The sequence below is a fragment of the Lactuca virosa genome, chromosome 3, assembly GCF_052849685.1.
Source record: "Lactuca virosa cultivar CGN04683 chromosome 3, Lactuca_virosa_CGN04683_v6, whole genome shotgun sequence".
Classification (NCBI taxonomy): Eukaryota; Viridiplantae; Streptophyta; class Magnoliopsida; order Asterales; family Asteraceae; genus Lactuca; species Lactuca virosa.
The window spans coordinates 213,522,666-213,537,243 of record NC_136428.1 but is presented as its reverse complement, the minus strand read 5'-3'; the positions used below and the strand labels follow the sequence as shown (position 1 = coordinate 213,537,243).

The following is a 14,578-nucleotide window of genomic DNA, read 5'->3' as shown; positions in this document are numbered from 1 at the left end:
CTCATCACAATCCGCCTCTCCTCCACTAATTACCTTCTATGGGTGAATCAAATGACCCCACTCCTCTCCTGTCAACAACTTATTGGCCATGTTGACGGCTCTTCTAATGCCCCGCCATCATCTATTACGGTTGATAACAAGACTACCGTGAACCCGAACTTTGCGGAGTGGCAAGCCGTGGACCAACGCGCCCTCATTTTGCTTTAAGCATCTCTCACCGAAGAGGTATTTTTCTGAGGTGGTGGGTCTCTCCACCGCCCGTGCTGTTTGGACTACTTTCGAGTCCGCATACGGAAACTCTTCTATGGATCGGGTTCAAAATCTTCGTGATCAAATCCGTCTCCTTTCTAAAGGTACCGCTTCTGTTTCAGATTATGATCGTCGTTTTAAGACTATTTGTGATCAACTAGTGGCCATTGGTCACGCGGTTGATAAATCAGACAAGTGTAATTGGTTTTTATGTGGTCTTGGTGGCTCTTTTGAATCCTTTTCTGTGGCGATTTGTGCGTCCCGTCATGCTCACCTTTTCCGTGATTTGCTTGCCCAAGCCGAGGGGCATGAAATGTTTCTTACCTCGCTTCATGGTTCGTCGCCGCCTCCCATTGCTTTCACTGCCGAGACTCCTCCCGGGCGCACCTCATCGGCTGTTGGGCGAGGTCGTGGGGCTCCTCATGGTGGCGGCGCTCGCGGTGGTCGTGGCCGTGGGCGTCGTTCCCCTTATTGCCAACTATGTCGTACCAATGGCCATTATGCAAATCAGTGCCTGCAACTGTCCTCGTTTGCCTCTTCGGCCCCCGTGAATGAAATCGACTTGGTGAAAGCCTTTCTAGCCAAATGTAATGTCAATAATACTCCCGACCCGGATTGGTATGTTGATTCTGGTGCCTCGGATCATATGGTGTCTTCCTCGGGATCGGTTTCTCAACCCGCACCGTTCAATGGTGATGGCTCGGTTCAATTTCATAATGGTAATACACTTCCTATTTTATCTATTGGACATTCTTCTCTTGCTAATGGTCTTTGGTTACAAGATGTGTTAATGGTTCCCCGTCTCTCAAAAAATTTACTCTCCATTAACCGGTTAACTTATGATGATGATGTGGATGTTCTTTTCTCCAAATATTATTGTGAAATTCAGGACTGGGAAACGAAGCGGGCTCTAGCTCGCGGACGATGTGATCATGGACTCTACATTCTTCCTAATAAACCGGTAGCGCGTGCTTTCTTTGCTCAGAATGGATCAAAGGCCTCTTTTGAGTTATGGCATTCCCGTTTGGGACATGTGTTGTTTGACACAATCTCTTTGTTAAATAAACTTGGACTTGTTTTGGTGTCTTCTATTTTACCTAAACCGGTTGTATGTTCGCCGTGCCAACTAGCGAAATCACATCGCTTACCCTTTTATAATAATGATAAACGTGCCGCTTGTGTTTTATATTTGGTGCATTGTGACCTTTGGGGCCCATCTCCGGTTACTTCGGTTGATTCTTATCGCTATTATGTGACGTTTGTTGACGATTTTTCCCGGTTCACATGGCTTTATCCGCTTAAGTCCAAATCAAACTTTTATATGGTGTTTGAGATTTTTATTACATTTGTTGAAACGCAATTTTCCACTAAAATTAAAACCTTTCACAGTGATGGGGGTACCGAATTTTTGAACAAAAATGTTAAAATTCTTTTTCAAAAACATGGGATTTTTCACCAAATATCATGCCCGTATACCCCACAACAAAATGTGCGGGTTGAACGGAAACATCGTCATATTGTGGAAATTGGGCTCGCTATGATGTTTCACGGGCACATTCCTGCGTCTTATTGGGTGCATGCTTTATTGCTTTTAGCTCCGCCGTATTTATTATTAATCGGTTACCCACCAAGGTTCTTGACATGAAGTCACCTTTTGAGGTGTTGTTTCATCGGGTGGCCTCATATGACACTTGCCGTCCTTTTGGATGTCGCGTGTATCCTTATTTGCGTGATTATGCAACTCATAAACTCTCTCCTTGGAGTATACCATGCGTCTTCATTGGTTATCATCCGCAATATAAAGGCTATCAATGTCTTGACCGGGTTTCCTCACACATCTTTATTACTCGACATGCCCGGTTTGATGAGACTTATTTTCCCTTTGGTGGGTCTTCCGACGCGGCTCCCATGGCCTCTTTGCCTTTACATGATTTTTTTTGGAGATGTTTCAAGTATCATGATGCCCTCCTCCCCGCCTATGGCTCCTCCAAGGTCGGCTGCCCCGCCTTCGCCCACCGATCCATGTGCAGTTTGCCTGGAGCCCGTTTCTGTCGCACCTGAGGTCACCGAGCCTCCCTCAGCAGCCATATTTCGACAGCTCTTTTGGGCCCGACACGGACACCGATCCTACTAACGAGTCTGCTTCAGCCCCTCCCGAGCCCGAAGTGCCCCCGCCGACACCCCCCCCCCCCGTCATCACACCCCATGACCACTCGCACTAAGGCGGGGATTTTTAAGCCACGTTATCGGGTTGATCTTGTACACCTTCGGTCCTGTGGTCTGTTATCGGTTGTGCTCTCTTCTCCGGATCCGGTTTCTCATGTCACTGCCTTGCGTGACCCTAAATGGTGTAATGTTATGCGCTCCGAAATGCATGCGTTGCACCACAATAATAGTTGGACGTTGGTTCCTCGTCCGCCTCACTATAATATTGTTGGTTGCAGGTGGCTTTTTCGTACTAAGTACCGGGCGGATGGTTCTATTGAGCGGCACAAGGCTCGTCTTGTTGCCCAAGGTTTTAGTCAGGTGTCGGGTCTTGATTTTTCGCATACTTTCAGTCTTGTTGTCAAAGCTGCCACGATCTGTGTTGTTCTTTCTCTCGCCATTGTTAATGGGTGGCAGCTAATAATATTAATGCCTTGTTACATGGCAAGTTGGGTGATACAGTTTATATGCAGCAACCCCCAGGGTTCGTTGATACTCAGTTTCCTAATCATGTTTGCAAGCTCAACAAAGCTATCTATGGGTTGAAGCAAGCCCCGTGTGTGTGGCTTCATCGGTTGAGCTCTTTCTGGTTACTAATGTATTCTCTTGTAGTCGGGCTGACCCATCTTTATTTGTTTTTCGCCGGGATCGTTGCATTCTTTACTTGTTGGTGTATGTGGATGACCTTATCCTTATTGGATCCGACACCTCCGTTATGTCTAGCTTTATTGCCAAGCTTCATGCTGAGCTCCGTATTAAAGATCTTGGGCGCTTGAGCTATTTCCTTGGCCTCGAGGCGACGTTGCTTCCACACGATCTCTTCCTTAGCTAGGCAAAATATGCTCATGACATTGTTTCTCGTGCAAGTCTACTTGATGCTAATCCCATGACGACTCCCCTTGCCACCAATACCTCTCTTATTAGTGATGGTCCCCTTTATGAGGACCCCACATGCTATCGCTCGTTGGTCGGAGCACTTCAGTATCTGACGATTACTCGACCAGACATTGCCTATGCTGTGAATCAGGTCAGCCAATATCTTGCTGCTCCGACTGTCACTCACTTTCAAGCTGTTAAGCGTCTTATTCGTTATGTGAAGGGAACGCTCACTTTTGGTCTCACTTTTTCTCAGCCCAAGTCCACCTCTATTGTGGGCTACTCTGATGCAGATTGGGCTCGTTGTCTTGATACCCGACGTTCCACTTATGGCTACTCGATATTCCTGGGGGGGGGGGGGTAATCTTGTATCTTGGAGTGCTAAGAAACAACCGACTGTTTCTCGCTCCATCTGTGAATCTGAATATCGGGCCATGATGAACATTGCCGCTGAGATTATTTGGCTTACTCATCTTCTGCGTGAGCTTCATGCTTTGCCTTCCGGTCGACCGACCCTCCTTTGTGATAATCAGAGTGTGCTCTTCCTCACCCAGAATCATGTTTGCTCATAAACGTGCCAAACACATTGACCTTGATTATCATTTTGTTCGTCAGCTCGTTGCATCTGGCAAACTTATTACTATGTTCATTCCAATCAAGCTTCAGGTTGCGGATATCTTCACCAAAAGCCTGCCTCGTCAGCAGTTTGAGCAATTTCGTCGAATGTTGCGCCTTGGTCCACCACCTGTCGCTTGAGGGGGATATTAGACTACATTTATTTGTATGTCTCTTTGTATTCTTTGTGTAGGTTATATGTAATTATTGTATGTCTCTTTGTATTCTTTGTGGGGTTATATGTAATTATCTCCATTATATAATGAGCATAACCCCATGTCTTTTGATATGGAGATTAATTTACATAAATACACTCATTGAAAAACAAACCATTTTTATTATATTAATAAAAGGGTTATTCCGAAATTTTAGACGAATTAACGAAAAAGTCCAAATATTTTGACGGATTAACGAAAAAAGGCAGAATACTGGCTAAATCTGCGTAACCGGTCATGGAGGGTTATTCCGAAGTTTTAGTCGGTATTTTGTCCATTTTTGTAAACAAAATTTAATTTGGGATTTAACTGTAAATTAGTCTAAAATATTAGGACTTTATTTTAGATTTCCCTTAGTTATTTTGTAAGACTTCCAAAGAACTTAAAAACAACTTATTAACTTATTCAATTTTGGTACCGAATAAATTAATCTAAATTTTTTTTATAAAACTCTATTTTGTCATCAAATAAGTTAACCCTTAAGTACAAAATTTGTTAAAATTGTAGAATATGAACAATATAAAAGGGATAACAAAAAAGAGGATACAATGGCTTGAAAGATAATTTTACAATGTAGTCATTTCTCATTGAAGAACCCAATGGTGCAAGATTTTTAAACCGTAAAGACCATCGGTGTTATAAAATGTAAATTTGTCCTCAACTTGAAAATTTCAGAAGTATTTCTCTATTTTATATCATACTATATGAGATTTGTTTGATCGATGTCTGGTCATTAAATAATTACAAAGTTTGAGGTTTTATAGTTTAAGTTATAGTTTCAATAGAAAAACACAAAAGTCACAACATTTATTTTACAAAACTACATAAATGTATCCAAATAAATTGTTTTCACTTGTGAATGTATACAAACAAAGCCCAAAGTAATCTACAATGTCTCATAACTGACGTGGCATCTGCTTATTCGTCAGTTGTATACGTTGTTAATACTGCTCGGTAACAGAATATAGACTATTCATCCACGGATTGTCATCGTTGAAGTCACCCTGAAGTTTCATATTTTTCATTTCTACCCCAGAAGTTTCATTTATCTCCTCTCGCCCCCTCTTTTTCTTTCCATCTCTCAGCAACACCCCAAACAAACGAAAACAATCACCGTCTTTGTCGTCATCATCACCGTCCGTATCCTGGACCACCGTCTCCGTCTCACCAACCACCACGTCGCCGCTCATTATGCGACTGACCTGCTCCGGCGCCACCTTCACAGACTGAGTCAGAAACGCCACGAGATCGTCACATTGCTTCTTCGCCTGAGCAAGCTCCGACGTCAGAAACTGTTTCTCTTTCTTCAGTTTCTCGTTCTCGTCGGACAAATTTTCGAGTGTCTCCACCGTCGGGAGAACCACCGAGCCGGGATTCTTTGAATTCGGCGACGAGGTGGAGCTAGAGCGGAGATCATCGCCGGAGCTAGAAGGCGGTGACGCTAAACCGCCGTCTACATCGGACTTTCCTTTTGTTGGCGTCACGGTTTTCCGGCGGTGGATCTCGATGAGTAGGTCCTTCCGACCACGTTTGAAGTATTCGTTGGCGAACTCCCATTTGTCGGGAAGAGTTTTGTGGAACCCCTGTAGAAATTCAACTTTACACTTTAGCACCTTTTACTTTGTGCGCATGCCACTAACCGACCATGTTTAGTGCGCGTGAAAATCGTGTCAAACGTTTAGCATATAACAAATTTGTATTTAATTCAATTATGATAATTTATTATTTATATTATATAATGTTCGAAAACTTTTTCTAGTATCTATATTTATTCAACGTTCTAGTAATATATCAATTTCGCCGATTAAGAGTAATTTATTTTTGTTAAAATCAAAATATCAGAAGTAATAAAAACGAACTAAATAGTAAATATATATTTTATCATTAAAATGTCAAAAACGTGTAGAATTTGTCAATGGCATTAGCAATGGATTGTTTCTTTTTCTTTTATTCATAAAATAATACATTGTACAAGTCCTAAAATGGTTGAACGAGTTTATAAATTAGATTAAAATTTTTTATGGACTCGCTGATAAATGAAAAGTTAACAAATAGCTGATAAAATATATTGTTTGATATAACAAATTTAGAATCTAGTAGATAAAAAAAGTGATTTTTGAGTATATTTTTATAATTCATAAAAGATATATTTGCGAGGATTTAAAATAATAATTAAAAAAATTCAATCAATTCGAAGAAACGTTGATCTTGATAGTTTTTTTAAAAAAACTTGTTTATAAGCGAATTTTTTATTGACAAACATAACAACCTAAAAAAACTCAAAAAATAAATTATATGTTGTCTGTCAAACATAATCTATATTACCATTTTATCCTTACATTTCAAAAAAAAATCACAATAAATTAAGACATAAATAGAAGGCTACGATCTTTATACGTGAAGTCGAACTTTTTTGCTTAATATATTAAGTCATTTAGTCTAGATTAGTTGTGAAAAAACAATCATATATAAAATGATTAAAAAAATAAGTTTATTAAGTAGAAAATTTAACTCTAATCTTGCACCTTAAAAATACTATAACTAAATAATGTTTTAAATTAGAAAAAAAAAGTTAAAACTATAGAATAATTGTAAAAACCCAAAAGGAGTAAAGTTTGGTGAGAGTGTGAAATGGAATCATTGATTGAAAAATTCCTTTTTGATTATATTGCTATTCTACACATGGGAGGTACCGACACCTAACTCACAACAAATACTTTTACTTTATGCAAAACAAAAAGTCATTAATTATACTTTTTTATTTAATGATTTATATTTTCTAAAATGAAATGTCATGGTGACGAATATATATCATCATTCATCATTGTAATCCTAAGTTAAAAGTTATATCTATGAATATGATAATGTCTTTTATATTTTAATATATTTTATATTTTAGCATTTGAGAATTGAGACTATGGTCAAATATATTTAAAGTCTCACGATGTGTGCTCTCATTGTAGTCCAAGTTGGGAAAAGTTTGAAGCTAACAAAAGTAGACATTATTTCAATTTTTCAATATCAACTAAGTTACGTGATTGAAAAATAATAATAAAATAAAGATGAAGATGTAAAACAATGATCATATATTTATAAAATAAATAAATAATGTATTAAGTTTGGTAATCTTTCATTCTCTTTTGTCATAATATTGCAAGGTATCGTCATAATATTGCAGGGTATCTAGAAACACTCTTAATGTTTCTTTTTTCTTCTTTCCTAAGTAAAATTTTCTTCTAGTCGAATTGAATATTGCATGATAAACCAATTCAATAGTAACGACATTTATGGATACAAAATTTAAAATTCATCGTTTATAATCATTTCTGGTATTCAAAAATGACATTTCAATGATGTTTTAAGCTATATAATTTGGATAAAAGATACTTATAGACAAATTAATTAGCAGAAATTGTGCATTTTGGACATATATAAGAACGAAGGAAACAAAAGTTTTAGATGGAAAATGTTGATTGCCTCAACTCTCAACCATAATTGATTATATATGTTTAGATCATTTGAACAAAAATAAACGAATAAGCATATCAGATTACGAGTATATGATTGTTGATGCATGAGAAGAAAAAATTATGAAGAGTGAGATGATTCAAATGTAAGGAATGAAGGAGCAATTACTTACATAAGTATTAAGCTGACGAACAAAGCTGGAGAAATTGTTGTGTTTGAAGGAATTAGGAAGCAAATCCCTAGCAAAATCAGCAGTTTTCCAAACCACAAATCCATTACCGCTTTCGTTCCACGAAATCATCTCATCCGTAATCGGATCATCCACCAGCTGATACGTTTTCATCAGAAACGGTGCCGGAGCAGATCTGTGCACCATTTTCAGTTACAATTTCTAAATCTCACCTACCTCCGATCGAACTTAACCTACTTGATTGAAACCTTATCTACTTAGAATCGAAAAGGAATGTTAAAAAATCTAAGTCGATCAATCGAGAAGATAAATCAATAACTAAAAAGCAGAAGAGCAGTGAGGAATTTCCAGCTCCAACAGTAAAATCCAGAAAGGAACGATCGAGAACGAGCCAGATCGGAAATCGGAAGATTGATGGTGTTGACGACGCCGGTTGATGACGATTTCTTAAAATTTTCCATGAGTATAATAACAAACTTGATGAATTTGAATACAATTTAGGGAAGAGACGTTCATAACTTCCTACACGATTCTAGTTTCTGAAACCACCGATCAACAATGAACATTGAAAGGAATTAAGGAAGAAGAAGAAGAAGACGAAGTGGTGTGGATACTGTATGTGTAATTTTCAAGCTGATTCGTGAAGGAATACTACAAAACGCATTTATAATGGCGGAGGTGGGGTTGGTGGTCGGGTGTGAAATGAAAGAATACACGACCACCAAAAAAGAAGAAAAATGTTTTATTGGCCACCTTTTTTCAACCCTTGACAAGTTAAAATGTCATGACCTTAAATATTATTTACTTTTTATTTATTCCATTTCAAAATAAATAAATAAAATAATATGATTTGAAGTATTCTTCGTTGTCTTTTCTGTTTAAGAGTCAAACAAACTGTTGATGGGTGATCTGAATTCTTTCCTCGTGAGTTACTAGATTGTTTCGTTTTCTCTTCGTTCTTACTTCTTAGGATATGGGGAATTTTCTTTGTTATTCTTTAGTTATGGTTTTAGTTTTCTTTTTGGATTCTAGTTGTTAGCTTATAAATTTCTTGACTTAGTTGCTCTTTGTTTACACATGGTTCGTATCTTTTTGGTTGATTGTTACAACAAGTGGTATTATAGTCATTCCCATGCAAAGGTTTAGTCGACTTCTTCTACACCTAAAAAGGTTATGACTTATGTCGATTTTCTTCTATATATGCACAAGTGTTCATGAGTTTCTATAAACTTGCAATGGTTTCTATCGACTTTCTATTGCTGAGCAAAACTGAAACCGAAACCGAAAACTGAAAAAACGACAAAATTCGATAAATCGAAACCGGACCCAAATCGCAGGTTTTGAGTTTAGATTTTTCAAAAATCGAAAATTCGATTTGTGTTCAATTTGCACATTAAAACCGACTCACTTAAACCGACCGACCCAATGATTTTAAATTCAAACAAAACTAACCCAAACTCATGAGTTTAAACCAAAACTTATCAACTAGTTTACAAGTTGGGGCTAGCCAAGTAAACCGAAACCGAAACCGAAAACTGAAAAAACAATAAAATTCAATAAAATCAAAATCGGACTTAAATCGTAGGTTTTGAGTTTAGATAAAACTAAAAATTTGATTTTTGTTCAGTTTCACATTAAAGCCGACTGACCCAATGGTTTTAAATCAAACAAAAACTGACCCAAACTCCTAGGTTTAAACCAAAGCTTATCAAATGGTTTACAAGTTTGGGCTAACATTTGGCTAACAATGTGTCTAACTACGAGTTACGAACAACGAGGTCATGGGTTCTATCCCAGACATATATACTAACCCCAACGTTCTTAATAAATAAATAAAAAAACAAACAAACAAAAAAATAACTCATCAACTAGTTTTAAGTTTTAATATTTGTTAGTTTCTTTAAACTAGTTTCCTTTTAATCTTTATTAGTTTCTTTAAACTAGTTGGCTTTTCATCTTTCTTACTTAATTTAAACTAGTCGGGTGATTTTATTGTTTTTGTTTGGTATTAAATTTGGCTAAATTTGTTTTAGTTTTATTTAGAATTGCTGGAAGATGAAAACCCATCAACAACATGGTTTGAACCTGAAAAAACAGCCCACGAAATCAAAAATTGAACCCATCCAAAAACCAAACTTATCATATTATGTTCGGTGTAGGTTCCTATTCCAATTTCAGAGACACCATTCTTTACCAACACAATGTCATCATTCATAATGAGGAAGCCTTTCATGCCAAAGAAAATATAAAATGTATGGCGTCTACTAATAACTCAAGCAGCTCATAGGTCGAGGTTTTATCAATTTGTGTTATTTTAGAGTAGAAAACTTAAATAATGGTCCTTATGGCAAGAAAGGGGGTTCAAAATATAGAATGAGTTCAAGAATCGCAGATATTGCAAGAAAGACAGACATGAGATACTTAAATGTTACATGTTATAGAGCAAAGGAAGTAAGAATGGCTAAAACAAGTCATACATAAAATATTGGTCAACTCGATACATCTTTTATCCATATTTACATGAGTAACCAACTTATTGTTAGAAATTATAATGGAGATCTGGATATCTATTGGATCGTGTAACACTTTATGAACTGATATTTCTATCCTATGTTCGGGTTACAAGAAACTCAGCCTAGGATAATCCCAATGGGACACTTACAAACAGTGACGGAGCTTGAACTTTTGATTTTGGGGGGGGGGGGGGGGGGCGAAAGTATAATAAGTATGAAAATCGAAGAACAGGGGGGCCAAAGCCAAATTTTACAGCTTTTGGGCCTAATATGTAAAAATTTTAATACTTAAGGACTAGTTGTGAGAAAAAAAAACAGGGGGGGCCATAGCTCCTCCTGGCCCCCATGAAGATCCGTCCCTGCTTACGAATCTAGGCACAGAAAACGTAAGCCAAATTGCTAGAAGATTCTGAGTTTGTATGAAGAAAATGAGAGTTAAAAGGTCGTCGTTCTCCACAAAAAGAGAGTCGTTTATATAAAAAAAAACGATAAGTAGGGTTTTGTTTTAGGGTTGACCATCATGGGTTGCTTTGGAAACAAGTAAAGGGAATCCAGAATTAATGAGGAAATCAATGGTTCTCAAAACTGATGATCTTAGTCAGTTTTACCATAATCTCCCTCAAGATCAATTGACCAAAATCAATGGACCTCAGTCAGGGGCTCTGCCCCTTGGACCCTGCTAGGGGCGTTGCCCCTTTGGAAACCTCGGACCCCCGACTTGTCGTCGAAACGGCTTCTAATTCGATCATATACATGCGTGCACTCCACACATACCCAAACATATATTAGCGTACAAATTATGAAGCTCCTTAGCTCCCATGTAAATTCCAATTACACAAAATGACCTGGTGACACAACAATAACCAACACTTATCCATTCCCATAGTCCACCCGGTGATATTAGTTTTGGCAAGCACACATTGTTTCAACAAATAGGTCCACTATCCAAAGTCAAAATACTATCCAAATAATATCTAATCGAACAAATTGGAAAATTACAAGAAACATCCAATTCCAACTCCACCAATTTGAAGAGTCTCTTAAGGCGATGATACGAAGGAAATCTAACAATCTTTTTGTTCATCTCTATCCCTACATATGTGTAGCTTTAGTCTCCATACACTGCCCATCCTCCAAACTGAAAATACAATGAAATCATGTGGTTTCTTGTTTACTCCAACACACACTCTAAGGAAGCACCATTGAGTTAAAGGAATCAGTCAAATCCAAACATTAGTCCAAAAGTGTATCTAATTACTACTCCACACATTTTTCACAATATCTTGTAAAACATGAAACAAATATTAAGAACAACTACCTTTTATATAAAAAAAGGTAGTTTTAGGGTTAAAGGAATCAGTCAAATCCAAACATTAGTCCTAAACCTACTCTCACTCTCATAGATTCAAGATATCTGTATAGAAGCTAACAAAATAAAGACAAACTAATATGAGTAAATCCTAACATCTATCAATACAAAAAATGACGAGATAATTTTAGGGTTTGTGTAATGAAGATGACCACTCTCTCAAATTGTGATAACTAGAATGTGAAACGTTCCGTTTAATCAAATCATCCTAATCAGACATTATATAGGCCACAAGTTACACATCAGCCCCTTTAGCTCCGAAATAGTCGCGAACAACCTTCTATCTTAACTGTTCCACTTGAATCATCCAACTATATACACTTTACAATTCTATCAAATTTATAAACGTGAAACTCAAACAATCCAAGTTAGAACTATTAAATTCACCTTCCAAGTATAGATTAAGAAATGTTAATCATCTTTTCAACGAAAGAATTCACTTTAGGATTCAAATTTGTTGGATTATTAAGCACTTTCATCACTTGTCCCTACCAACTAGAAAATCGATACCCACAACATATATAGTTTGTTAAAACATCTCCATATTTATTTAGAGAAAAATATGTAATTAGTAGACATTAGAATACCAATATCCAACCCACATTTATCCTTTTGATCAATGACTTTATTCTTGGCAACCCATAGGATTTTTTGATCTCCTACCTCCCCTCCTAAAAGAAAGTGTATTGCATTTGCTCCAACTTATTGATAACACCAAAATTGGGGATTTAAACATTGAAAATAGGTATATCCCTATAGTACTCATAACCAATTTAATTAAAGTCGTACAACCACCAAAATATAATGCTTTAAAATTTAGAACTTGATAACATGTTTCAACTATCATATCTATATTTTGCACTATTTACAACCAGTAGGTAATTCAAGCTACATGAATGGCAATTTAAAGAACCGACGATCCACAAACTCAACCATTCTCCCTCTAACTCTTTCAAATGAAGTAATATACATCCGCCACTTAAATGCTAATTATCCACATTTGAAACCCACATCCAAACTCTATAAAACCCACAGCCACCCCTAAAGAGTTTAATCGGAAATTAACGAAAATTTATATATGAATATATAGTTACCTTTGCCCCATTAAATATGAAGCATCTCTATATACTATTACGAATTTACCCTTACCATCATCATTATTAAAATTGCACCATCATTTGCTAGTACAAGACAAAACTATAGAACAATACCTCCGATCCCTATTACTAAATTCAACGTCATATTGTCGTGGTAGTTTCCATTCAATAATAGGTCATTTTGATTCTTATTACACATTTTATATTTTTCTAATTTGTAATTTAATAAATTTAATATGATTGGTAAAAAAAATTATAATTATAGGTTAAATCATGAGGGGGAGATCATCGATTCCTTTTTCAAACCAAGATAAATCGTTCATGACCCTCAATTGCATCCACTTGATAATAATTTTAGGAAAGTTGACATAATACATCTCCACAACCTGAAAGAACTATATTGAAGAGTCAACTAGTGTTGAACATCAAAAAATGAGATATCAAAGTTAAGAACGGGGTAAATTATATTTTCTTTGATTCTTGATTCCGAAGTACAACCTATGATCTTAAGCTATCTAAGTCACCAACATAATGAAATTTGACAGTTAGATATGTTAAACTTAGACCATATCAACTTCAAAAATTAAAATATCTAATAGTTGTTCAAACAATTTATTCGTAGTTTTCGATAAGCTTAATTTAAGCCCCCTATCTTAAAATTTTGGTTTTGCCACTAACCCAATCAAGAATTGGGATAAAAATCCATAACATAGAGCTAGTCACTCGCATTGTGAATCAACACAATGAGGTACGGATTACATCCTTTAAGAATCCAAGCCGAATTTTTATTATTTCAAACTCGTTTCACAATTCCTATAAAATCACTCCCTACTATATCCGAATACATCTTTTTAGAAAAGTAGAAGTAAGATGGTTTTTTAATATTCATCGTCGTCTATTCCTAATATGCATATATGTAATTTATCTTAGAAACCTATAGAAAAGTAATTACAAATTTTTAAGGTATAAGAACTAAAAGTACGATGGTTTTTTTTTTTTTTTTTTTTTTGATATATTATTATTTGGCTATTGACTAAGTAATAAAAATATACTTTTAAAAAAAGAATGTTCAAGCATTCCAAGTTTCCAGCATACTTCATATATTGACCCATGAAAGTTGTCTAAGCGTATGGTTCATCTTTCTAGATTAATTTCTTCTTTGAAAAGTCGTTTTACTAATCTTATCATCATAACTAGTTTACTCGTTGTGATTATATTATTGTTAACGTGACTTCTTTCCAAATTAGCTAAAAATAATAATTAACGATGCTCATATATGTCTATTTTTATTTTAAAGTGAACGAAACGTAAATTTAAGAACAATAATTACGTAGTCAAACATACTTCTTTCTATGAAGATGAATTCAAAAATCTTATACGTCCAAATCGGCTGTCCTTGGGAAGATACAAGTGATTTTTTGATATAACATTGTTGAAAAAGAAACTGCCTCAGCAAACTCGAAATGAAAATTATTGTACTTAAACTTTATTTAGTATCCACTACTTACGTCTAGAATAATTTTAGGAAGTTTCTATTTAAATGCAATTTTTTTTTCTTATTTAGCAACATGACATTTCAATATTACGTATTTTCTTTTCACTAATCATTCAAGATGGTCTATAACTTATGAATTGGGTTCTGACTAATGATATTTTGTATATTTGATATTCCTTTGGGGAATCGGTCTCCTACGATGATTAATAAACATGGGATCAAGATGAATAGACTTGATAGATTCCTGGTTTCAGAAGATTTACTTGATATATTTCCAAATGTTTCC

The 14,578-nt window shown here is 36.0% G+C and overlaps 1 protein-coding gene across 1 annotated transcript; it reads right to left on the bottom strand.

Annotated features, from left to right (window-relative positions):
- Window positions 1-4,944: 4,944 nt before the first annotated feature.
- On the bottom strand, window positions 4,945-8,529 carry LOC145166962 (heat shock factor protein HSF24-like). The gene is made up of 2 exons (XM_079086017.1): window positions 7,801-8,529; window positions 4,945-5,743 (listed from the first exon to the last, which is right to left on the bottom strand). Exons 1-2 carry the CDS (start codon window positions 8,002-8,004, stop codon window positions 5,102-5,104), a joined length of 846 nt encoding a protein of 281 aa, XP_078942143.1. The 5' UTR covers window positions 8,005-8,529; the 3' UTR covers window positions 4,945-5,101.
- Between the last annotated feature and the right edge of the window lie 6,049 nt (window positions 8,530-14,578).

Bases quoted from the DNA above. Each gene is read 5' to 3' on its own strand.
- LOC145166962 (XM_079086017.1), bottom strand. From the start codon at position 8,004: ATGGTGCACAGATCTGCTCCGGCACCGTTTCTGATGAAAACGTATCAG. The intron at 5,744-7,800 runs GTAAGTAATTGC...GAATTTCTACAG, and splicing joins TTCGTCAGCTTAATACTTAT to GGGTTCCACAAAACTCTTCC.